Source organism: Ambystoma mexicanum, chromosome 3p, assembly GCF_040938575.1.
Source record: "Ambystoma mexicanum isolate Mex_15411 chromosome 3p, UKY_AmexF1_1, whole genome shotgun sequence".
In the NCBI taxonomy this organism is placed as follows: domain Eukaryota; kingdom Metazoa; phylum Chordata; class Amphibia; order Caudata; family Ambystomatidae; genus Ambystoma; species Ambystoma mexicanum.
The window spans coordinates 224951222-224978370 of record NC_090925.1 but is presented as its reverse complement, the minus strand read 5'-3'; the positions used below and the strand labels follow the sequence as shown (position 1 = coordinate 224978370).

The following is a 27149-nucleotide window of genomic DNA, read 5'->3' as shown; positions in this document are numbered from 1 at the left end:
GGCGAAAATGCGCACAAGCATCTCTTAATCTCAATTCTTAGAACCTCAACCATATTGACTGCAGTCACCGAGGGCGTTCCAATCAGAAAGCACATTGAGGCCATACACACGGGGAAAAAGCACTATATAAATAACTGAATACAATACAACATCCAACTAAGCTTCCATTTGGATTCCAAATACACTGTAACTTGGTAAAGGTATCCTGGTGCCTATCCACCCTCCAAGAATGGATGTCTGAGGCACAACTACTCCTCATAAAATCAGAAACAACAGAAATCCCCATATGTTTTCCAACTGCCAGCAGAGCTTCTCCAATGTTCTGTTCCAAAAATCTGCAGCCAAGCACCCTTGCCAATGAGGGAAACCGACAACGTAGGTGTGATCTTTGATCAGGAATTATCACTGACCCTCCACACCTAATTAATAGTTCTCAGATGTCGCTTTAACCTGGATATACTGCACAAGACCTTAACCTACCTTAGGAAAGAAACGCAAACCGCCCAGTCCATATAATAATCACATTGACACTGGCCTGCTGCAACAGCCTCCTCCTGGTCATTCACAAAAAATAGATTTCAGACTCATTGTTGATTTAAAACAAATAAACATGTATCAGGACCCTCAAAAACCGCACTGTCTACTAATACAATCACACCTGAGTTTATAGGCCAGTGCAATGCAAGGAAAGCAGCCTTGAGCTTTGACCCCACATACATCACCAAGTGCTTGGCCGTATACCCCTGACTGTTGACTCCATCAAAATCTACACAAAGTAAAGCCTTGGGTTGAGAAGCCTGGACGATTCAGGTCTGCTCTTGTAGAACGCTGCACTTCTAGAGCAAAGACTATAAACAACTCACCTGACTTTAGGAAACGTCTTACAACTCTCCTTTTCACTAAGGATTATGGACACTAACGCATTTTAATATACCACGGTTGAGCTGTGACAAATCGTATTAAGGCATTAGTATCTAACGGACTTGAACTGTCACTGACATGATTGTTTTTGAAGAGCAGAATGTGTCTTTCACTCAGCATTATGAAAACCATGACTTTTCTTCATCACCTAACTCTAATGAATCACAGCTGCATTAAAAGCATACTAAATAAAACTGAAAACAGAACGCGCAGCCTCTTGAAAACGTGGCACTCTTTTGATAAATAACATTGTTTGGAATAGCTCATTATTTTGGCCTTGAAAAATGAGCCCATTGTAGGTTGCTACATTAGTGAATGGAAAGGAGTACAGACACAGACAAGCAACTGCACTGACACATCGTTTATAAATCAGGAGACCACGTAAGGTTCTTCGTAGCCTGGTAGGAATAGGCAGGGACTGGCACAGCTATGATAGCACACCACCTTTCCCTGGTTCCTTTTTTTTTTAGGGGATGCCTTTGTATCCTTGATAGCCAACTCTGCCCAATGGGATTGACAGTTATGGAGCATGCTACCTATTTGTGTAATGTTTTGATACATCAAAATCAACAGATGTCTTTGAAGCTTTGACCTTTCTCTATGTGAATATTTATTTGATCATGTATTGGTTTAAGGCAGTTGCATGGTCGCCATATTCTCACTATTTGAAAGCAAACGAGATGACTCAAGGGTTCAACTTGCCACATGACTGGATAGATTTTCATCCTAAATATCACAGAACTGTGCAAATTTGCAGGGTTCCACAGTTCGCACGGTAAGAAACTCATGGTGGCAACAGTAAAGACAGACACAAGTGATCACAGTTCAAGGGTGTTTATTAAATTGTAAAGGTAGGTTGGAAAAATGTCTGATCTAAACCTAAATCTAAGATGGGAGCAAGCTTCGACCATCAAACAATAATAAGGCAGTCCTAGTGGTGTCTTTGTCAAGTAAAAGAGCCTATACTAAAAAAAAAATTAAAAACTATTGCCAATCCTTACGCTAAATGCTAAAGTGTACACAAATAATAAGTCAGGATGCGGTAGTTGGGCTCTCCCTTCCCCACGTTTTCAGCACGGGACAAGGTAGGATTTTGGAGCACAACACATGCTCAAGCTTTCCCAGCATGAGCTAACAGTTCCGCTTTCAGCAATCAGGGCCCTCAGTGGTTAAGTCTCTTTCCTAGCAAAAAGTCTCTTGCCTCCGTGGACGTGATGTATCCAAAATAACAAACAAAAAGTTCCTTTTCACATGCACATTGGGTGATGCCGTTTCCACCCCTGGGTTCCTCTCTTCCAGGCACAGACTCTTCTCAATATTAGCTTCCCTCAGCCGGTTTCACTGCGGCTTCTCAAAACAATCTCTTCTGTGATATTCACAAATCATAAGGTCTTTTTGATCAGTTCTCTGTGGTCATCCCTCGGCCGGGGTTCACTCTTGTCAACACACTGTATATCGGGACTTTGGAATTCATGCTCTGTTTATCAGCATCCCTCCTTCGGGTTTACTCTTTCCAACTTTGTCAACTGCACATTCTCTCAATCAATTCTTATAATGAGGGATTTACTTACCTTAGTTTCACAATCTTCTGTCGGTCAAAGACTTTTGACTGTAGAGAGGATTTTACTGGACCCCTGTATGACCACTTTGACCCTCTTTCTTACCTTTCCCAAGGCCTTCTGGTACTGGTAGTTTCAACCATCGGGTAATCAGCCAGAGTTTTCCTGAGTGAGCACTGACATGGTACCTGATTCCTCTGTTGCTGGTTTTCACCCTTTTAGCATCAATAGCTCTTTATGCATTCACAGTCCAATTAGCCGTTTGCTACTTTTTGTTCAGCACAGTTCAGTTTATTATCGGCTCTCCCCTCAACTCACCTGCTGTGATGAACTGCTTGGCTTTCCTTCTCTTTGGAGTCAAGGTTGGTACCATGGAGACAAGTGTCTCTTACCTGCTTGGTTATCACTGGAGGAGGGTCTTGTGTACCGTTGACATCTGCTGCAACACACACTGGCTATTGTTTGCAGTCTTACTATTCCTCCTGTGGAGGTTTCATGGGCCTTGAATGGAAATGGCAAGGTTGCTTCTCTCCTTGTCACCCTGTTGGTTTGCACTGTGTTTCTCATCCTCTCGAACTGCCATGCTGAGTTAGCTCCCTCGTTATGCGGTCTGCCTTGCTTGTATTGCGCTCTTGTGCTGCACATTTTATCCCTGAGGGAAGGGAAAGGGCCGTCGGGTGTGTGTGGTTCTGGTCAATTGACTGACTTTGCCTGACCCTGGTGTTTTGACATGTCAGATAAATGGCTCGAGTGTTAGTCTGTCATCCTTCGTGATATGCGAAAGTGCCTGTGTCTGAAAAGGGGGCATTGGGGTGGTGTGTTTGTGAATCCTGAGAGGTAGGTTGGGGAAAAGTTGTTATAAGAAGGGAGATACCATGTCTCAAATCTTGGTATCCCACTTCCACTCCCCGAGGACCCCCATCCAGGTGATCCTCCCTCACTGGTCCACCCCAAGGAACTGGTTTCAAAAGCGATGGCCATGTCCTGCCCACCTGGATGACAGACCCAGTCAGGTAGACACTTTCAGGTTTCTCAGAGCATTGAGCAGGCACAAACATTGCCATCGATCCATAACATATTGTGTTTTCAGTCCAGATGAGTAGACCGGAAAGTTAATCTATATATTTGCCACGTGTACATCTGTGCTGATTCCAGTATAACATGCTTTCACTTCCAAAGAAGAAGGCTCATTCTAGTAATTAACTCTTCATTTATGTGTGCTTCTTCATTGCTGGATCTTTCCATATGTATAGAGTTCTGAATCGTGTGCTTTCCTCTACAGTAAGATTTATGCAGTTATGAGAGTCTCTGCTTTCTCTGAGCTTTTTTCGGCTTCAACCAAGAAAGCCCTGCCTCCCATTCTAACTTCATGAACATTCAGATGTTTTGTAACTGATGTGCAGCTATTTAAAGTCTGCTGGTAGTGTACAGGTGAAAAAGACGCCCCAGAACCCCCCTCGGAGCAGAGCGAGGGGAGCAATTTCATTATGTAAGGACCTCCCTTTGTAGATCACAGCCTGCCTATGTTCCTACTGTGGTTAGAGTATCAGAGGACTCTGGTCACTTTGTGCAAGGGCCACCCGACCTCATTGCGAGTTGTGCCCCTACCTCTGCAGGTGCAGCGCTAATTATAGATCCATTTAAGTTGCACAGGCCTGTAACTTTACAGAATCCCCAGGCACTGGAGTCTCGTTCTTATGTGAAACAAGACGTCACCCTGAACGTGAACTACATTCCAGGCATGTCAGGGCATGCACGCCCCTGGAGCTGAGAAGGCAGCAAGAGATGAAGCTTGTCAGACCTTGCAGATACTAGATTTAACCCTTAACAAGCCAATAGCTTGTGGCTTGCTTTGGCTCGGCCTCATGGATGAGAAAAGATGCACCAGTGGCCATTGCACTGCAAGTGGGTTTGAAGCGTTAGCTCATGTATTTAAATCACATGTTTGATCTCTGTATTAGCAAAGTGGGGTGTCAATGCTCGTCCTCTCACCCAATCAGGAAGCTGGAAGTGTGTTCATTGCCGCATGGTATTGGCCTGCATTCCCATTGCCCTGATGATCATGGCAACTACATCTTCAACCCAGGATCTCGCCTACGTTAACCCTGGCTGTCCCACCCGCCACTCCATGATTAAACCACTCTCTTACTGTCTCCCAAACCATATGCACATCATGCCAGCCTCATCAACACTCTGCAGGTTTCTAGTGTACCCATCACTCCTCCAAGCTCATAATGATGGCTACCAAGGAAAGGGAGAAGGCACTAGGAGTAGTTCCCATCTCCCATTTTTCTTGGTGGCCATTTTGTTTGCTATTTTCTGTTACCTTGTGAACTGGACTCTGTGACGTTTCTCTAATAAAAAAATGTAAAAAAAAAGCTATTTGCAAACTGGAACGCATTATGGTGTTCTAATGGCTATAACCCCTAATTTAGGAACCTTTACTACTTGGACTTGGCCTTGGGTCGTACATCATCCTTCTCGCTTCACTCTGGCCTGTACCTAACCACGGGCCATTCATTGCCAGCCACTGAAGTGCCTTGCTTTGGGGGTTACTGCTTAAGAATCTCTCTAAGTGGAGCTAGCGTGAGACATGTGTTCCTTGCTCCTGGAACCTAGAGCCTCAAGCTGTAACCCACTGATGAGACCCCACTGCACCTGAAACATGCATGGGGTTTATTGCTGTCCTTTCCAGAGAGGATGTGGCCTTAAAGGATGGGAGAGAGTACACATTTCTAAGGTGTTGGACAGATTTGCATTGGGGTGGGTCATTTTTATAATGGCAGAGACAGGACAAATATTGATGGAACACCTTGCCCTTACCTATTTTCAAATGTGTTGAATCTCTGATGCAAGCCCCCCAACTATATTGTGTGTTCTATGCTGTATCTAACTCCACATAAAGGGGGAGTGCAAACATTATCCCATTGATCACTTTGCCAACAAACATCCCTCAACGATGAGGCAAACTCAAGTAAAACATATCCGCTCTTGTTTTTATTATACAGAGTGGGAGTGGCCAAGTAGTTTAGAGCAGGCGGCTCCTGTCGGAGAGGTTTAGCTCATTTTCATAGGTGTCTGGCCTTTCTACGATGGCGTCTGCTGTGGTGTCTTTCCCGTGGTTTACAAGAAGTAACTTGTGCATGCCTACCACATGTTCTGTTCGCTGTTGGCATGATATCGACCACAAAAGATCGAAAGTGGCAGACATCACTGTTTTGACTGGCAATTGAGTGAGGAAATCGAGTGAACATTAACACAGTTCTGTTCATTGAAATATCAAAATGGCTGCTGTGCCATAGCTGGAATATGACCTTGTCATCCATTAATTTGATACGGTGGGCAAGTCAGTGAACACTGCAAAGAGAAATCATTCCATTTAAGGACTTCTTTCCCAGTTCACTGTGCCATTGAATGCCAAGCGTTCCATTGACTGTAGCAAATGTTATTGGCCTGAAAACGGAGAATTGTGGCAGGCACCACGTATGTTATGTCTGGAGTGTTAACCAAAATGAACTTTGTTCTCTGGTCCTGTAACCAAAATAGTGCCCTTTGCACTAGAGGCTAAGCTCATATGCACTGAAAATCCTGGCAACCATTGTCAGGAATTTGGAGGACCCCTGGAAATGTTACTGGCCCCTCACACCCAGCCTCTTTGCCTCCACCCTCAGACAGTTCTGATGAATGCGCGGCTCTGCGACGGCCATGAATCCCTTGTCACTGGCTCGTGGAATCTAAAGAATTTCTGCTTGTAACTCACAATTGTCAGTCTGTGTAGAATTTCACACACAACACCTGATGGCCTTTTCCAGGTAATGGCACTACATGCGTCATCCATTAATGTATGTGTTTGTTCCAAGGCCCGGAGGATCTGCTTAATCCTTAAAGGGATCTTTTTTCAGATCCCTCTTAGGGTGATTTCTCTGATTCCTGGACTTATAGCATGTTAAAGATACAAGTAACGTTAGGTTTGGTGAATGTATGTACGTTATGGCACATGGGCCGGATTATAGAAATGTTGAAATAGTGCAGTGCAGTTTAGCACTTTATAAGTACTGGAGAAAGAATTGACCATATGCAATCAATATGGGTGATGAATTTCAACTTCAATTAACACTGGATTAACAATTGCCCCAGTGGAAACCCTTTCTTACATTGCATTTCACTGCAGTTTTGCGGCAGAGCAATGTTTGGCCTAGTCGTCTAGTGCTTGCATGTTGCCCAGTTAAAAGGACATGTGTTTGTACCTGGGCAATTGTTGCCCTAGTGCTGATAGCACCTCCACCAGTGCAAAGCTGATGTAAGTCCACCCACATGCTTTCAATGCTTTATTTTGCAATGGGCAAAGTATTAGGTCTAGATCAAACATTTCCTTGGTGCAAAAATGCATTGAAATAATATATTTTTGGGGACTAGGAAAGTGTTTGGCCTAGTGTCTATTGCACTTGCAATGGTGCAAAGCTTCTGTTATTCTGGCCTTCATATGGTCACCAAGATCATTTTTCCCAAGTGCAAACGCTGTGCAATCATTACTTGCTTCACTGCAAAGTTGCTGCACCAATGCCCAAAGGTTCCTTTGCAAACATGTCTCATTAGGAATTTCAAACATTATTGAGCTTCACATATAGAAAAAATGTGCCTAATGTAAAAAAAAGAAAAAGAAAATGTAAAATGTGCCCATGTAAAAACATGTCTATAAATCATGCCCAATGTATTTTCTACTAGGGGCACATTCAAGGAAAATGTCTTCTTGAAGTGTAATCATCAGCACTGCTAGAATTTTGAATGCGTTTCATTGTGTGCCAGATGTGTGCCTCAGTAAGTAACTTGGCTGTGCCAGTCCTGCATTCCATGAACACCCTTGCTGCTCCTAGCAAATCTTAAAAACATTTTCCCATGAGAAAGTTTTGTCTAGTATGTTTTTCTACACCATCTGCACCCCCAATAATGTCAGACACAAACACACTTTAGCGACTCAATGGTGTTGTGACTTTGCGACCACTCTTGATTCAAGGGACTTGTTTGACTTTTTTGATGCCATCCCCATAGCCTCTTTAAACATTAAGAACAGGGAGATCCAATACAAAATGGTTCAGAGACTGTATTACACACCCAGTAAACTTTATAAGATGTGCCTCACACACATGCTCACATGCTGGCGACACTGCTGGGGGTTGAGCACCATGGGATATATCATATGGCCCTACCCAGCTATTGAGGCATATTGCCGCATGGTGCAAAGGCAGATTGCGCGTTGGGCTTGAGATCTCCCCGGAACTATGATGTCCAGGGCTGGGAGGGAGGAATGGCACGAAGACCCCATGACCTGGTAGCTTATCCATATCATGCTCTTTTCTGCCTGCAAGCTCTTGGTCCTTATTTGGAAATCCGATACTTACTGGAACTTGACGCTTTGAAACGCCTATCAGGATCCACGCAGGCCGATCAGTTCTGCGAACGTGCTGACCCCTATGTATAATCGCTTCCAATGCAGTGCCTCCGGGGAGGTACTGCTGTGATTGCGCATATATGGATATGTCTGCTGCATACACAAAGTGTGTTGGTGGATCTGCATGGGGGGGGTACCATTATTCTTTTAGCTTTGTCTCTTTTCCACCCCACTAATGTCTGCCTACGTCCTTGTATACCCCCACCCTGTCTGTGAGCTATGATTATAAGCCTGGTCTCTCCTTATGGCCTAGCCATTGGCCCTTAATCATGACTCAATCAGTCGCAATCAATAGGGACTCTTGACGGACTGAGTGAGACCTTGCATTGGTGGAACGGCAGGTTGATGGGGTCGGGGGCGGGGGGCTTGGTGGGGATGCAAAACCTTGGTGTCACTGTCGTTTGTTTAGTGTTTTATTTTCTCTGGCTGTTGTACATATGCAGTGGGGAAGGGGTGGGTGGGCTGAGGGTGTTCTAGAGGCGGGGCTGGGATGGAATGGCTTTATTTTATATGGGTTTACTCCAGAACGGTTCTGTATTCGAATATTTCTTGCTCTGGGTGATTGGACCTGCACTTGTTCTGGGAAGGATTGCATGTTGTTTTGATAGTCATGATGTTGGTTTATGGTTTTGAAATGTAATAAAAAGAGTAAACCAAACATAAAATAAAAAGAGGGGGATGGGAAAACATACAGCTGAGAAACTGGAACAGGAACCATGGTTGGGAAGAGGAGGAATTTAAGAGGTTAGTGAAATAGGTTTGCTTGGCTAGAAATAGTGTAAAGTCATAAGAGGTGTGTTAAGAGGATAATGCTGCAAGATCCTGAAGAGAGTGTGATTTCTCCAACACCATTCACCCTTTCATAGAAGACAGCAAGAGGCACAAAGTGCAGGAGCTAACCACGCTTGTGGAGGTTTAAGAGTGGGAGAGAAAGGGTAAGTAGGATAAAGGGACTTAAGTCTCTTGTAGACCTGCCATAAGCCATCAGAAAAGAGGCTATGTTCTTGGAGGGAAGACAGCACACTAAAGGATGGGAGGATGAGGCAAGATCAGAGATGAATGCAGATCCTGATGCTAAAATGTAGTAGTAGAAGGGGTAGAAACAGGAGAAGAAGGGATAGAATGTGTAAACGGTGTACATGGGAAATTAATTCCCATGTATACCTGCAAAGTAAGATTAGATATGGTAAAACCAAGGTATTTCAGAGTCAGGGGAGTGGGTGACGCATGTGGCCATCAGATATGCAAGGCAATCCTAGCTCTGTGATGGCTCCAACTCCATTGTCACCGTGGAGGTGTTTCGCCACTTAGTATGCCATCTGGGCATTGTGGATGTTTTTACTCCACCAATCCATTTGTAGAGCTCCCAGCTACACAGATTGGCTGGAGTTGCTGAGCTGGCTGTTTGGGTGAGAGGCACTAATGGGCATTATCATATACAGAATTCAATTCCTGAGGGTTGAGGGAGGCTGAGAGAGTAGTGTTGTTGCTACAAGAAGGTAATCAAGGGTGATGCACCTTTCACTTCATGCTTCCTGTGTTGTGCTCACCATCTCATATCACACCCAGCCTCATGGCTTACACTGCCTTATTGTTCTTATCTTCTTATTGTATTGGGGTGTTGTCCATTGCTTGGGGCACGTGATTACATGATGTGCCATGCCCCTTGGAACTCCCTGCCTCATGTAACTCTGTATGTGTTTCACGGTCCCTTTTACTGGGTATTTACTAACCCATGATACTTCTTGTTTTTTAGCACTCTCCCACTTATGATACTTTTATCTCATGATTCTCCCTTTCATGTGGTACTCCTTATATAATACAGTAATAAAGTACTCTGTCTCGAGAGGATACCTCAGTGGCAGCGTGCTCACCTTGGAAGCAGGTCGACACAGAGCATCACAGGTTCGATCCCTGGGTCTATGCTTAGAAACTTCTGGGTACTAAGCGCGTTATAAATAACCTTTCATATCATAAATATACTTTCTGACCTGTCCCTATGGGTCTTATGATGGTCTCCATTGTATGTAACTCTCCTTCCAGAGTACTACAATGTTGTCATGGTAGCCTCCCGGGCTTGTGATGTACTCTGTTCCAAGGACATGCCTGTCTAAGGGTGAGTCCTGTCTTATGGTATTCTATTTCTTGATTCATGGTACTCCCTGCCTCATGTGACTTGTGTCTCATGGCACTTGCCATCTCATGATCCTTCTTTTCTCATGGTAATATTTCTTTGTCATCGTGCACACTATTCCATGAGACTTATCTGTCCCTTGAGGTTTTTTTCTCGTGGGACACTCATATTTATTTGGTAATGTATACAAAGCTTATATAGTGCTTTTATTCAAAGTTCAGGACAATGAGAAATTCAGTACAATCATAGGTGTAAATAAGAAATGAACTCCAAAATCCAAAACTCAACAATGAGGCTTATTGAAATATTAGGAGGGAACAGAGTGTAAGAAATGAAATAGCAGTTGTTTGAGCTTGGATTTGAAGGGGGAGAGAATTCTGAAGAAGAACAGCAAGAAGGTCTAAAGAATGGAATGAGAAGAGGCACAAGGTGGGCACAGAACAGAAAGACGAAACTGAGAAGCAGAACATAGCTCTCTGATAGGATGATACACTGAGATCAAGGAAAAAAAAGTCTTGGCCCAAAAATTGAAAATCATTGCTTACTTGAAAGACAATGAAGACGAACCAAGTAAGCACAAATTCTAACTGACCAAGGTAGACAAAACATAATACGAACAGCAGAATAAAGAATAGAACATAAAGGGAGAATAGCAGATTTGGGAGGACCAACATAGAAATGGCAACACATATTTAGATAAGAGAGACCAATAGTTGGAAGAAGAATTTGAGTAAGTACAAAGGTTAATAGATGCCAGATTTTTTTATATTAATGAGATGGAACTGGCAAGATGGGAAAGGCCATTTGCAACTGCAACGAGAAAGAAGAATCAAACATGAACCCAAGATTACAAGCCAGGAGACCGACCGGGCATCATGGCGATGTTACAAGTAGTTATACATCTGAAAAAGCAATTATGGGGGAACAAAGTACAGTGATCAGGCTAGGTTTGTGCATCCCACCATGTGTAGTTATGCAAATAACCATTTTTTTTTGTGATCTCCCAAATACCCAGTAGGATTTCTCTGCTCTCAGGGACGGGGGGCATGAGTTCCACTATTTTGCTGCCAAGGTTGTGAAACTGGCACCACCAGCTTTAGTTCGTTTGAATTTTGGTTGCAGTAGTTTGTTGCAGTGGGCTGTTCTGTGAGGTCTGCTCGACTGATCCTTAAACATTTTCTGGGTACGGTATGGGGAGCAGAGTTGGAGAGACATCTGTGGGAAATGAACAGGGACTTAAAGATAATGCGCTCTTTGATTGGGAGCCAGTGGACATTTTTCCTGGCAGCCGAGATATGTTCACATCTTGGGATATTCAAGGCAGCTCGAACTATATTGTTTTGTATAACTTGTAGCTTTGCAATTTTCTGTCAGGAAGTGCCAGCAAATAGTGCATTGCAGTAGTCAACCTTGATCCGATAATGGCGCGTGCAATCGTCGGGCAGCTGTCTTGAGAGAGGAAGGGTTTAGCGACATTAATCAGTTTAGTACTGTGTGCCGAAGATGTACCTGGAACCAAAATCAATAGAGAGAAAGATGCATAGATAGAAAAAGAAGAAGGGGGCCTAGAATAGAGCCCTGATGGTCGCCCTAAGGAAGAGGGAAGGACTGAGATGAAGCTACAAGTTAATGGTAAATGAGTGATTAGAGAGATATAAACTAAATGGGAGCAGAGATGTGTTGGAAAGTCCGAGAGATCTGAGGGTTGAACGAAGGATAGAGTGATCCACAGTGTGGAAGGCAGCAATAAGTTCCAACAGAACGAGAACGGAACAGCGTTTGTGGTGACAAGCATGGAGAATAGAATTTGAAACAAGAAAGAAGTGAAACTTTAGAATTAAAAAAAAAAACAGGACCAAATCCAGATTAAGAGGGTGGGATGAGATTGAATATGTTAAGATATGATCTAAGTTCTGAATAGCAAGACATTCAAGAATTTCGGGTTGGTGAGGAAGGAGGGAGATGGGGCAGATATTCAACGGTTCTACAGGGTTAAGGGAAGGTTTTTTGAGCACATGAATTATATTGGCGATTTTGAAGGAAGCAGGATAATAACTGTAGACTAGATATAATATAAAGGAAGTTAAGAAAGGAAGGAAAGCAGATAGAAAAGCTTTAATAAGGGGAGGGGAAGAGGGTCAGAAGGTGTAAAAGTAGGATGAGATGAGAGATAGGCATTGCGAGGTCAGTCTCAGAAATAGAAGAAAAAGACAAGAGAGAGTAAGAAGGAGTAGAACTAGTGGGACATTTATCATAAGAGACATTTGAATCAGAAAAGGACTGAGAGGATGAAGATGATCTAATGTTGTCAATTTTAGAACAAATGAAGCTAGCAAAACCATGGAAATAGTTGGCTTTTGCCTGTTTGAGCAGCTATGAGAAAGAGTGTATGAGTTCTGAAAAGAGAAGGAACATAGTGTTGCTTCTGGACTTCAACCATTTACGTTCTGCCCTATAAAAATGAGTAATCAGCAATTTTAGAGACTAAAACAGCCAGGAACCAAGGGGGATTGCCTTCTGGCTCAGACTTAGAGGACAGAATGGTATTATGTTCTATACATGAAATCTGCCTCCATACATTCATATATGCATACATAGTCCATGTCTCATGGTAAGCTTCAGCTTAGAGCACTTCCTGCGCTACTGTACATGCTATCTCTAGGCACTCCCTGTATTACTGTACACACTCTTGTTTATGTTGCATGCTGCTCCAGGATGTTCATTCTATGTTAGTTCTCTCCATCCCATGTTGCCTCTTGCTTCATGATACTGCCTATCTTACTGAACTCCCTCGCTCTTGGTACACTCCCTTTGCATTATGACCTTTTTTGTGATACTCAGAGTCCTGTGGTACTCACCATAGCTTGGCACTCCAGGTCTGATTGTAACTGAAAGGCCTGATTACAAGTCGTCACTATGTAGAACATGTGCTTTTTGGAAATACTGCATGCTTCACCGCTCTGCCAAAGTACATGAATTGTTACAGCCACTCCTCAGCAATGCCTGCTTGGTTATTGTAACTACTGCCACAACAAAGCAGAAACACATGTGATACTTTACTTCATGTGGTCATCATGTATGCACTATTTCTCCAGGGAGTCCCATGGGGCTGCAAAAATGGGGAACAGCAGATGGGTTTGCCTAGCTCAGAATCATGCAGACTTTCATCATGCTTACTGCATGTGGTAAGGGTAATTCCGCTAGCCAGTATTTACAGAAGTACCAAGCACCGTGTAGTCAGGCCCCTAGACTGATGGTACGATGCATCTCAATGTTCTCCCTGTGTTGTGTTTCTTCTAGCCCCATGGTACTTTCCGCTGCATGGTGCTCCCTCTTACCGGGCTCGCCTTCTCACGATACGTATGGTTGTGTGGTGTTCCAAGTCTCATTGCACACAAGTTCTCATGGTACTCTCTGTTTCAATGGTCCCCAGGACCCATGTTACTTTCTGTCTCTTGGTAATATTGGCCTTGTCACACAGGCTTCGATTTGCAAGATGGGGTCATGCTTCTCCCACACACATCTGTCTTCTGTGAAACTCCTTAAGATCTTCCTCGTTATTGCCTCTCTCTTTAAATGATGAGTAGCAGCATCATATCACGCCTCAGGCAACTAGTTGCAGGCTACTGATAGTGCCTAGAGCAGGCCTCGCAAATCACAAACAATGAACACTTGGCGACAAGTGGCATTTACTATACATTCTGCGTGCTTTTACCAGGTTGCAATTTCAGGCGCATCCAATGAGAATCCATTGCATGGGGCATGAAAATCCATACTAGCGTTAATGCACCCGCAAAACATGTAATGCAGGTGCATATGTTATGCCCACTTCACTCCCCAACCCTGACATACAAATTGAAAACAATGAAGTAGATCACACAAAATGGCGGTCCGGGTCTGCCACGCCATTTTTTGTGATCCGCCTCACCTGGGAGATGACTCCCAACCTGATTATGATCTGATTGAAGACCATTGTCCACTTTCAATATAGATTCGATTTTTGGGGCAATACTCACCACAGCATAAGAGAAGTGCCAAGAGCAGAAGGGCAATGGCCCCACCTCCTAAAGATGGCGGGCCGGCCACCCATTTTGCGCAGACCCCCTCTTGCGTGCATTCACAGACGTGCACGGTCAGGTTCTGAAGAGACGTCATCCCTTGCCTGTCAGATATTTGGAATTGTAGGGTATAGTTTCCTCTGCGAATGTTCTTCAGCTGTAGCACCTCGAGGTCGTCCCCTACAGCAAAGGACAGCAAAAGCAATAAAAATACAATAACAGCGTGCACAAAACGCACAAAACTAAAATCACACTGTGTAATTGAGGGACACACATTTTGAAGTGGCACCGCAGCACACGTATGCATATATTCTGGAACATTTTCAAGGGCTCCCCTAGGGCCTGTTGGGTTGGAAAGGCGAGGAAATTGGACTGCTCTGGGGATGGGTGGGGAGTGGAGGATTGACACGCCATGCGTAAGGAGTGGCAACTATTATTGTGTGTCCTTGACTAGAATTTCAGGTTGTGACATAGATTCGACAGAGTGATTGATTGGTCAACATTTCGATTGGTGCATATGAATAAATAACTCCACGTATGTAATCCTGCTGGCTCTCTGCTTCCACAGATGCACGCATGTTTAGATCCACCGTCTAAATTTGCTAACTCAATGGAAATGACAAAGCAAATGATGCTGTGCAGGAAAACATAAGCATGTGATAAGCCTCCATTAAGGAAAATCTTGTGAAAAAGCATGAACTTGGTGACATATGAAAAAGGATACGATTCATTTGCAATCATTGTGTTTTGTCATGTCATGTTATGTTGTAGGCAGACATCTTGGTACCAGTAAATGTACAGAACCGAAAATAATAACGTGTCAGATCTCTTTGGCCTGAGTTACAATATCTTACCATCGTTAAAAGTGCAATTTTGCACCGTATTTCTATCAGGCCATAGAGTGCCCACGTACAAAAAGACATGTTTGCGCCAAGCAGTTTTAATTTTACTTTGTTGTATAACAAATAGACATTCCTGAGCGCAGATCCGTGTGGCCTGCGTTTGTTGTGAAGACCCTCGTGGTTGACAGCTGCTAGGAGATTGCGGACCGTCCGTAGCCCCGCGCACCGCGCACACCTGCTGCTGCAAAGCACTGGGGACATCAGAGCCAGGTGCTTGTGGACGCTGTGTGGTGGCTCCAGGGCTCATCCACGGCAATCAGCAGATCCACACGACACAGAGCAAAATTGTGGCACAGGGCCACCAGCTGCATGCCGGTGCCCCATGGCTCCACTAATGGGACCTCTACTTGCTGCAGGGAGCCCAGATAAGCCCAGGAGGGCCCGTAGCTTGCTGCTCATCATTCCACGTGGAGGAGAAGAATAAGGGAGCGACTGTTAGGGAGAATTCTCAGAAATGTGCTAATTCCCTCCACCTTAGAACCCCAGCAACTTTGCTTGATTTTCAGGACTTCATTCTTTTAACCTGAGAGAGTGAGACTCTTTTTCCCACTATCTCTTGTATTTTAATGTGATTTTGAACTCTGTGTTTATTTTGGTTGTGGAGTCTGACAAACTCCATAGGCATCATCTTTTACATTGTGTCACACAGCACCTTCAGTGCAGTGACAGAGGGAAGTCTTTCAGATTTCCCAAAGGTTTAAATACCTTCTCTCTGATAAACTACTGTTTCCCAGAGTAGTAAAGTGAAATTAACTTTACTTACATTTGTAACTTTCTAGACCCAACACACACCATCTTACAATAGGGTGCTGGAGGGTTTACCTAGTATCCCCTTTGTCTAGCTTCTCATGTAACATGTTGGTGTTACCCTGTTCTCACTGAATGGCTGGTGGCAATGGTTTTGTTTTAGGTATCGTGGTGTGCATTAACTGCGGGCTGCGTTCGCAGCTGCAGTGAAGCACCCAAGGGTGCCATTTTTGTCAAAATGGCCCTGGTCTTCTTTTTTAGGCCATTTCTTTGTGGAAAGGTCCTTCTTGAGATTTACTCTGCGTGCCAAACCAGGTTTGGTCCCACTGTTTGCTTTGCCTTTAGTGGAATTCACGAGTGAAGCCCGCCTCTGGCTCCAGGGTGTCTGGGTTGGCCAGGAAGTGAGGGAAGTGCCCAAAACTCCCTGTGCCTAGTCTCCTAGGAGACCCAAATGCACTCTGTAGTGATTGCCTGGCTAACTGTCCGGCAAGGACAGCCACGCTCCTGGGTGACTGACAGCTAGACTGGAATGAATGGGATAGAACTGAATAAAAGATGAGGCTTTAGACTTGGAAGGCAGAGTCGACCACTGGACGAAGGAACCAAAGAAGAATTTGAAGAGGACGCCGCTGCAACTCTTGGACCATTGGTTAGCCCGGTGAAGCCCTGCAGCTGTGCTCAAACTCGAAAATCATTATCGACAGAGAAGCCCCTGCAAGGACGACTTCTCCCCTTGAGTTGGTGGGACCAATCAACTCCAAAGTAAGCCACCTGGACATCCTTCTCTGAGCTGGTTGAATTTCCACAGAGTTGTTGCTGGAAACCATACAGCCAGGGAGAGGAACACCAGATTGTGTGTGTTGCTTTTAAATTGGCCAGGAAGATCCACTGGATACCCACGAAGCAGGACTGACCAAGCCTGAGCTCTTGCAACAGAGTGGGGGACCCCAGAAGCAAAGAAAGTCCATCTTGACAGCCAGGAACTGTGGTATTGCTATTTGTGGTAGTCATGAGGAGCTGAAACACCAAACTGCCACTTGTTGGAAAGATTGCCAGTTGTGAGCAGTGATTGTCCCTTTGCAGTGCAGGAGTCCCCAGAATTCCTCCCTCTTGTCCCCACGACTGAGGTCCAGGAACAGAGAGATCTGCAGAGCTTCACAGGAACAGGCAGAAGTCATCTGCTGAACTTTTTCTTCAATACAAAGGTACTGTAAAGCTTGAGAGAATTTACCTCTTATTGTAGAGTTGCTTGCATCTTCTACTACTCACAAGTCTAATCAGCTTTTGACCCTACTTTTAATTCTTCTTTTCTTCAAAGACTTCTAAAACATTGTGCAAAGACTTTCACTTAACTAACTCAAGTGCTTCATCCTATATAAGACTTTTGTCCATTGACTTTGGCTTAGCCAATTACACTGAATGACTCTGCTTAGGTGAACCAAAAGTATTTGCCTGCTTAAGAATATTTCTGGTCTCTTGATCTAATCACCTTTTCCTTTTACCAACACCTAACTGTATTCTAAATGCAAACAGTAAGATGTTAATGTGCCCAGAACCTCAGCTATTGAAGTCACCTGAGGGTGTAGGTTGTGTCTGTGGGCCATCCCAAAATGGTCTTTACTGATTTAGAAACTTAGCGTGAATAGCACTGAAGTGTATTTGTGTGTTACTTTTTATATTGCTCCCTTCTGAAGAAGGCTTACTCTAACTGACTGATAAATAAATGAATCATTGTTTATTGAAGAAACATTGTGTGTAAGAGTTTATTTGAATACTTGTCACTGTGAATCTCGGTGTAACAAATTGACCTCACTTGAGATAATTCTGGTTGCTCAACACACTACCAAAACTGTGTCGTACAATCTTATACCAAAGGTTGGGTTTCCTATACCTCTAGTCAGAGTTGTTGTAGTGCACCCAAAGGGTACTGCATCCAAACTTTGCCTAACAGCGACCTCTACCAGTCTCAATGAACACTGTTGTGTCAGAAAAATACTGTGGTGCACTGGCAAAGTGACTTTAGAGGTTCTATCAGTGTGGAGGCACAAAGAAGGTAGGTGGTGAGAAGGAGGCGAAAGAGCACATAGAGCATACCTGCCGCCGCTGATCCAGGTGAGGCACCCAGACGTACATGATGTCAGCTGTGGACTCCATGGCTTCCCTGGCTTCCACAGATGCTTCCACATTCTTGCTAGTGAGGCCTGCCTGCCCAGAGAAGCATAAGGAATATATACAACTGCAAAGGGTGCTGCCATTTCATATTAACAACACCAGCAGCTTAGTGCAAAGGTGGCCCAGATGGTTAAAGACTTTTATGTCTCTGTTGATGCCACAGGAGTGCACAACGATGCTTACAAGGCATTTTGATGCATTTGTTGGGTCCCACAGTCTGCTAGATGTCTGTGAGATGCCGGAAGATGCCACTGACACCTACACTGGCATAATTGACTCACTCAACAGCTACTTTGCCTCGCATAGGAATATAGATAACAAACACCACATGTTTCACACAACTACCCAAAAGAAGGGTGAAACTCAAGATATGCTCGTCACGTGGCTGAGAAAAAGGGTGAAGTACTGTGACTTTGATCATTACTGTGTGGCTGAAGCCTTGCAGTAATAGCAGTATGTGAGTCAGATGACTTTTGCAAAAAGCTGCTTCAGAAAGGAAGGTCCCTAGAGGAGATCATGAGATAGGCTTGCATGGACATAGCTATCAGCATGTAAGCTAAATTCCTAGGCAAAATCAATATCTCAGGCCACCCAGACCCCAGTATGTCAAGTCCAATCCACGGACAAGATGGTTAAAAAGGAAACATTTAAATGCTACTGATGCAGATACGATTGTTCCCATGAAGGTACATGCCCAGCCATGGGACAAAGATGCAACACATGTGGCAAGGAGGATCATTTTCAATCCATGTGGGAAGGACGATCATTTTTGATCAATGTGGCAAGGAGGATCATTTTCGATCCATGTGTAAAAAGGCAAAATATGGTCCACAGCCCTCATTGAGAAGGTACTCCGGTTGAGGGTCAGAGAGTTAGCATAGTTCTAACTGAAGATCTCCCACTTATAGCAGAAGTAGGTCAGAGACAGATATGTTCCATCACATCAAAGCCCCAAACGCCCTGCTGGAAGATGTCAAGAACGAAGACGGACAACCACACCCGATGAGCAACAGAGGAAATCAAGGCGCCAGAAGATTTGAAACACTGAAGTGTCGCCTAGGTGCCAGGCCAGGTCTGACTCATCCTCCAGCGGAGAGAGAAAAAGAGGGTATGTTCACACCATTGGAAATAAGACAGCTGTCTAATAAAGCCCCACTCAGTTGCTAAATATCAACAGTAGCGCTCAGGAATTCCTCATAGACACTGGGGACACTGTACATTTTATGAGCAAAGAGACATATGACAGTCTGAAACACGTCGCCAGTTCAAAGACACCCAGCATGGACATATATTCATATGGATCAAGTATGCCACTTCCCTGCAATGGGATGTTTGAATCTTTCTGCACATATAAAGAGAAGGCTGAGACATTGACAATCTATGTTGTTAAAGAGGACTTCCCGGGAGGAAGTATTCTAATTTTCAAGTCAGCAATTAAAATAGGCCTGGTGCACATTATGTACCCATTAATGTTTGCATATACCTCAAGTACAAAAGTCATGGTTGCAAAGTTTGTTTCCTTCATTATTCAAGGGATTGGGGAACATGAGAGACAAACAAATCCAGCTCCACATCAATAAAGTCGTCAAACAGATTTTGCTCAGCAGTACAGAGGAATTGTCTGAACATTCAAGCTCAGGTGGAAGAGAAATTTCAGCCATTACTCAATCAGGACATAATTGAAAACGTGAAAGGGCCAACTCCATTGGTGTCTCCAATTGTGCCAGTGCCCACAAAGGAACATGAGGGGGGAAATAGGCCTGTGCGTAGACATGCGCATGCCAAATCCGGCCAATGAAAGGAAGATCCCAGGATGACAGACATGATGCATCTTTTGCATGGAGCCAGGGTGTTCTCAAAGCTGGACCTCAATAAAAGTTATCATCAGCTCAAATTACATCCAGGGATTTGCTATATCACCAGACTCACCAGCCACATAGGACTGTTTAGTTATAAAAGATTAAGCTTTGGCCTCTCATCTGCGGCAGATTTTCCAGAATGTCCAGAATGCAATACATCAGAACATTCGGCACATTCCCTCACTGCCTGAGTTACAGTGACGATATGTTAATATTTGGGGCTAGTCAGGAAGCACACATTGACACGTTAAGGAGGGTCTTTATGCTGCTAGAGGAGGCGAATCTAACACTCAACATTAAGAAATTTAGCAAATCTACGCTAATGTTCTTTGGACATATATATTCAAGTGAAGGCCTCCAGCCGGATCCCTTGAAGGCACAGGTGCTAGTAATGACCTCCATGCCATCATCGATCTCAGCTGACCAGTCGTTCCTAGGAATGGCTGGCTACTGTACAAGGTATATTAAAGACTTAGCATTGGTCAGCAAGCTGCTGAGGTTGCTCACAAGGAAGGGGCAGGATTTCCACTGGTCTTGTGGCTGTGAGGACGCATTCAACAAAACTCAAGGCACGTAACTCTTCAGCTGAGTGCATGGCATACTATGATCCTGAACTTGAAACCGAGGTGATGATGGATGCAAGTCCTGTTGGATTAAGGGCCATGCTGGCACAATATAAACAAGGTTCTATATCACCAAGATGCATCGTGTCATATTCTAGTAGTAGTATATCCACTTACGAGTGTGCCTATTCACCGCCAGAGAAGGAATGCCTGGCTGTTGTGTGGATGCAAAATCATTGCCATCTATTTATTTACGGAAAAGAAAAATAAAGATTGTGACTGATCATCAACCACTTACCACCATCTATGGGAAACCCAATGCAAAAATGCCAGCCCACATTGCTCGCTGGGGTGTCTGTCTGCAGGAATACAGTTTTGACATTATACACAAGCCAGGGTAGGAGCAAAACCCTGCTGACGTCGAAAGCGGATCAGTATGCCAACTAAATCATCAGTAATGCTTATCTCAAGGCTCTGAATTTGAAGGAAATCCAAGAAGAAGTGGAGACAGATGCCCTGCTGTTCCATGTCATGGAGAGGGTGCTGACGGGGAGATGGAGACACCCAAATCCATTGAAACCGGCCTTGTCGGAAGAACAACAAAAGGTGGTGGGAACGTTTGCCCTCATGAAGGATGAGTTATCTTTGTCCTTGCAAGAACCTTTGCTAAAACAGAAATGGATGGTCATCCCCATGCCAGCACAGGACTGCGTAATTGATCTTGTGCACGTATCAAACTGGGGCATAGTATCCACAAAAAGGCAACTGAGGGCAAATGTATGGTACCCCAAGATGGATGCAATGATGCAATAGACATTGCAAACCTGCATAGTATGCAAGACGGCAGTGCCCCATACATTGTCCAAACCTCTGAAAATGACAGCAATGCCTTTGAAAGTGTGGGATGAAGTTGCTGTGGACTTGTTTGGTCCCTTGATGAATGGCAAATATTTGTTAATATCAATGAATGTCACAGTACCCTGTTGTTCATTTGGTGTCTTCAGCAAGCGCTCCTGCTGTGATTCCTGTGCTTGACAAAATGTTTACCGCATATGGGGTTCCTGCCGTAGTGAAGTCTGACAATGAGCCTCCATTCAGTGGCATAGGACTTTCCCGGTTTGCTGAACATCCGGGTTTTCAACAAAGGAAGATCACTCTTCCGTGGCCTCAGGCCAATGGTGCAGCAGAACTGTTTATGGCATATATCAAGCACACCATACAAGTGTGCACTCTCACAAATAGGAAGTTTATGCCGACTATCAGAACACGCCCCACAGCACCACTGGTGCATGTCCATCGGAATTGATGTTTAATCGAAAGATTCTGACCTGTTTACCCCACATACCGGCAGAGGAACATGATGGCCAGATAGTGCGGTGTGACAGGGAGACGGACGAAGTATACAAAAAGAAGATGAAGACCTATGCTGATAGGAGACAGAGAGCTAAGAAATCCAATATTGAAGAAGGAGATACTGTCCGAGTATGGCAAAACCAGACATGTAAAGAACGCCTGAGTTCCACTCCATGACCTTTCTGGTAACCAAGGTGAAAGGGTCTATGGTCCCACCAGAAGACACTGTTACTTGGAATCCCTCATTTTCAAGAGAATTGACCCCGGCATTGCCAGCACCTGCATGATCAATCCAGGGTACGAGGTTTCGGCCTCTTCCGGAAGTTGCTCTGATTGCAGGGACTGAGATGTGGACACATCTGACCCCAGTGGCAGTGAGTCGGTATCTGTGCCAACAAACCAGAGTCCCTCCAAGAGACTGGTTAGAAGGCAGAGGAGGTGGATTGAAGAAATGGTATGACATTGTATTAAAGTTTGAGTAAAGTATGGGGGGTGTAGTATTCTAGTGTTTTGGGTAGGCACTGAGTCCCGTTTCTCTGTATGTTAGGAAGACAGGACACATGTGATGTAGGGGAAGTCGTTTTTAGTTTCCCTTTGTTGCATAACGAATAAAGGCGTTCCTGAGGATCGCTCTCTGTGGACTGTGTTTGTTGGGAAGCCCCTCTCGGTTGACACAGCCATGCCTCACCTCTGTTAAACAGAACACACACACTGAAGTATTTGCTCCTTCACACCTACCTCACACAATCACTAATACATCCACTTAGTCACACACTAACTCAATAACATACTCACTTGCTCACACATTTTCTTACAAACACACAAACACGAGTATTCCCACTCGCAATAACTTTCTAACTCATAGCGGAAACTATCAATTGTGACACCCCAAATTATTAATAAACGCTCCATTAATTTCAACCAACCCAGACCTTGAGATTTCTTCTTTCTATGGCTGAAACACTTAATGATTTCTCTTTGGGCGTAGAACCATTTTTAATCCGCTCTAATGAGACTAATGCTCCAACTCCTTTTTTAGGGATTTGCAGTTCACCTTTCGTATCTCACTTTTGATCATTGCAGGTACTTTGCGTTAAGAGTAAACATCCATAGCGACTGAAACTCCTATCAGGACGTTGCAACTGGGACATGCTGAATTTAATTTGTCAAAAAACAAATTCATAATTTCTTGGTCCAAAGTTGAATTTTCTGACAAATTACAAATTGTCCTATTATTGACAAAACACGTACACTCTTATCACAAATCGTTTTTCAAAAAATAAAGAAAAAATTTGCAAAAAACGAAAATTCGGATGGTTTTAGAAAAAAGCAATGTGGAGAAAAACTGCATTTTTTATAATGCACCAATCTAGAAATTGGGTTATTTTTTCACAAAAGCAAATTGATTTGGAGAAAAAGAGCTACATTATTTACTGAGCAAGACCCACTGGAAAATGTGTCCCTTCTTCAGATATTCACCTTGATTCAATATTCAAAACTGGTGACTTATAAAGAATGTCCCCTCAAAACATGTCTTTATCTTCCACTTGTTTTCCATAGTGATTGGGTAACCAGAGTCAGGTGACATCATATCTTGCAGCACCCTTGGAAGGACAACCCTTACCATCTGGAGGAATGGAACATGGCGGTTTGTGCCCTGGTTCCATCATTTAGCTGTGGCACAAACACTTTGTTTTTTTAAGGATTTCCCCCTGAGACAATTAGCTAGCAAAGTGGCCAAAGGGACTTCAAACTCGAGATTGCAGAGTTGTGATTGCATTCATCCTATTAACCCCACCAGAAAACCTTTTTTGCCACTGCCAAAACACTCTCCATCTTCCTTCATCTGCCAAGGTGCTGCACGTTTTGAGAAATCTACGCTCCACCTTCTATCTTTTCCATGTTTTCAGCTCCTCGTTTCATACCGAAGATCCCCCCTGCAGGGGGAGGGAGAGTTTCAATTTGCACTGTGTGAGAAGATTTTGGGGTGTGTGAGAGGAAGCAGAGAAGACCTCTGAGAGAAATTAGCAGGGATTCTGGACCCTGTTCTGACCAATGCCTGATGAACGCCCGATAATTCTTTACCCCTCCTTGATGAGCCATGCCCTTGAAAAACAAAAGGCTCAGAGGTCACTGAACATATCTCCTGAGCATTTAGAGTGAGGTTTGAGGCATCTCTCAACCTGCCAACCAACATACTAATGAAGGTGAAATGGGTGACTGCAGCCCTCAAATTTCAAACAGCACTTCCTCTGAACCAATAGTTCGTCATTACCAGGAACTCATGGTAATGTTTACAGTTTCCAGACTGCCTCTTTCCCTCACCTGCCAACTTGCAGATGCTTGTGTTGTTTCTCATGGGATACAATGTTACTAATTGAGCGAGCGAGAGAGAGTGAGAGAGAGAAAGAAAGAGAAAGAGAGAAAGAAAGAAAGAGAGAGGAATGCAGAGTAAGATTGACATGAGGCATTGTGAGCTAGAGAAATGGTACCTGCCTGCGAATGGACAGGTAGGAGTGCAGGGTTGTAGCTAGATTTGACTTGTTTAGGCCTACCCCCCCCCCCAACTAACTGCCTCCCCTTTAAAATCCTGTATTACCTCACACTGCAAATACTACCGAGCCCCAGACCGTCAGACAGCTGCCACTTACCTAACCATTAGCACATCAACACCATTCAAGCCACAACAAAGTTCTCCTTGTTGGCCCTATCACACTCTACTACATCGGTAGCTAACCAGACCAAAATCACTGTAGTCTTTCAGATCTCTGGGCTCTTTGCTATGGATAACATCCATGTCTCTCCACCAAACCTATAGAAACAGATTGACACATAGGACATGGTACTTCCTGTTAGGCAGAATTATATGCAGTACCCTTTGGGAACACCACACACAATCAAGACTACAAGTGACAGTACAAATCCACCTTTGGTACAAGCCTGTACTACACAGTAAAAGTGGTAGCAATGGCTGAGCAGCCAGACTTATCGCAAGAGCAAGTGAGCAGTATCAATAGTTACACAAAGGACAGCAATTACTATGATTGAAACAAACACTGACTCAAGGTTTCTGAGTAAAAGAATATACATGTATTTACACACCAGTTGTATAACATCTCACTAAAGTAAAGCAGTTCAAAATCACACACTTAATACACCACACCACTCCCAATGGATTCCAGACAAGTTAAGCTCACAAATGAAGTGGGGGCAAAATGGCACTCTAGCAATTTAAAAGGGAGGGAAAGACAAAGTTATGCAGAAATTGAGCAGCACCAACAGGTAAGTAAGCAGGGCACTCTGGAAAGAGGAACTACAGTGATGGCGTCAAATCAAAAAGGCTTAGGGCCAAAGTCAATAGGACAAAAGTCTATTGCTCAAGCTCACACAGCTCAGGGTTGTTCACAGTTAAATCTTTGGCAAGAGTTCCAGACGAAGTTGGTCAGCAGAAAAGTTAGTTTAAAGAGTAGGGAAGGACAAGCCCTCAGATTGGGGAAAGATCTCACACACTTTCACCGCGGCTGGACGAAACGAACAACCGGATTTGCACAGTACCTTTAAATGGAAAAGAAACTGTAGCTGAGGTGGTCATTCCTGGCAGTTCCTAAAGGCTCACGGTTCCTGAAGCGACTGATGGACCGACATGAAGTAGGAAGACTGGAGGGTCCTGCACTGCCCAGGGAAGAAACAAGCAGCAGAGCAAAGCAACAAATAAAAGGTGCGCTCCTTAAAACAGAAGCAAGGTCCGACCTTCCTGGCTATCTGGTTCACTGTAGCTCTGTACAGCAAATTCAACCAGATGAGGGAGTCCTGGCTTGCAGTTTGGGCGAACTGGTTGGTCCCACCAACTCAAGGGGAGAAGATTCCTTGAAGATCTTCCCTGTCATTGAAGTATGAAGATTCAGAACTGCAGCAGGGCTTCACAGGGCGGTTCAGTCATTGTAGGGGTCCTCTTCAGTCAGCTCTTCATCGGTTCTTTCGTTCTAGTGGCGACTCTGCATTTCCAGACCCAGAGACCTGCTTTTTATGCAGTTTTCCGCCATTCACACAGCCTGGTTGTCAATCACACAGCAGGGTGGCTGTCCGCCGGGTCAGTCACCACAGCCAATCATTTCAGAGTGTGACATGGGTCTCCAAGGAGACCCTGTGCAGGGAGCCCTAAAACACTCCCTCACATCATGTCCCCCCCAGACATACAGACACCTAAGGAGGGCTTCTGCGCAGCAGCCCTAAAAAAGACGGTGAACAAAGGAATCAAACCTGGTTTGGTGCACAGAGTAAAACACAAGAAAGACTTTTACAACAAGAAATGGCGACTAAACCCAGCCGGAAACGAAATAAAATATATATGGTCTAGCGGGTTTAAGTTTGAGGCTACCAAGATAGCCTAAAACAATACCAAGGTTATTTAAGATAACCACAGTAGGAAACATAGGGTAGTTACCACTGCCACCAGCCAAGTCTTGGTGAAAAGGGAGCGAAACAATGCTCCAAGAGAAACAGACAAAAAGGGATAACTAGTAACCCTTTCCAGTACTCTATGTAAGATAGGGTGTACTGGGTAAGTGGTTTTACAGAGGCTAATAAAGTTAATGTCAACTTTATGTGTTCTGAGTAACAGTAGTCAGTCCCATAAAATGAAGTATGAGTTGGGAAGTCTAAAAGACAACCCTGACCTGTGTCACTCACTGAAGGTTCTGTGTAACACACAGTAAAAAGATGATGCCTGTGGAGTAGGTGAGTCTCCACAGTCTATGAACACAAACATGTTAAACACACACAGCAAAACACATGTAAGAGTGGAAAAAAATGCCCACGCTCTTACCAGGTGAAAAAAATAAATCCTAGAAATCCAGCAAAGCTGCTGAAGGACTCAGTAGATAGCGAGAATTCTCCAGACTGGCTAATTTTGCTTAACACTTCCACCCCCAATTCATCAGTACCACAGGTCTTGCATCTGCCTCCTTCATGTTCTCAATTATGTACCTCAACCCTTACAGAACCACACCAATAGTGGAAGGGTGCTATATAAAATCACTAACAGTACTTTACATTACACTCCATTCAGTGCCAAATCACTACAATCAGGTAAATCCACATATATCAACACTCTCCTAAAACCTTCAGCTGAACCCTCAACCCTGTGATTATTCACCTTGCCCGTAGCCCGGACATGTGGGTGAAATAGCCCTTTGCACTGAAAATGATGACACAGACGTTCATCACCAGGGCACACTAAGTTCTCCAAACAGCTTGTCGTTACAAGAACTCTCACATGTGTCTAATTGTTTCCCCTGCATTTCTAACCTTATAATAATACAATGTCACACTACATAGAATTTCAATCACGGATTAAATAATTACAAATAGTTCTCTCTTTATTTTCTTAATGATTTTTATTCTCTTCAGTCCAATTGTCATATACTCTTTTT

General features: G+C 44.0%; 1 protein-coding gene across 2 annotated transcripts in view; it reads right to left on the bottom strand.

Moving 5' to 3' along the window:
* Positions 1–27149, bottom strand: part of LOC138580293 (cadherin-like protein 26) — a 769589-nt gene that overhangs the window by 183088 nt on the left and 559352 nt on the right. For both annotated transcript variants that reach the window (XM_069650709.1, XM_069650708.1), the window contains exon 12: positions 14080–14301. In XM_069650709.1, coding sequence (XP_069506810.1) covers positions 14080–14301 — 222 coding nt within the window. The remainder of the gene's footprint in view (positions 1–14079; positions 14302–27149) is intronic.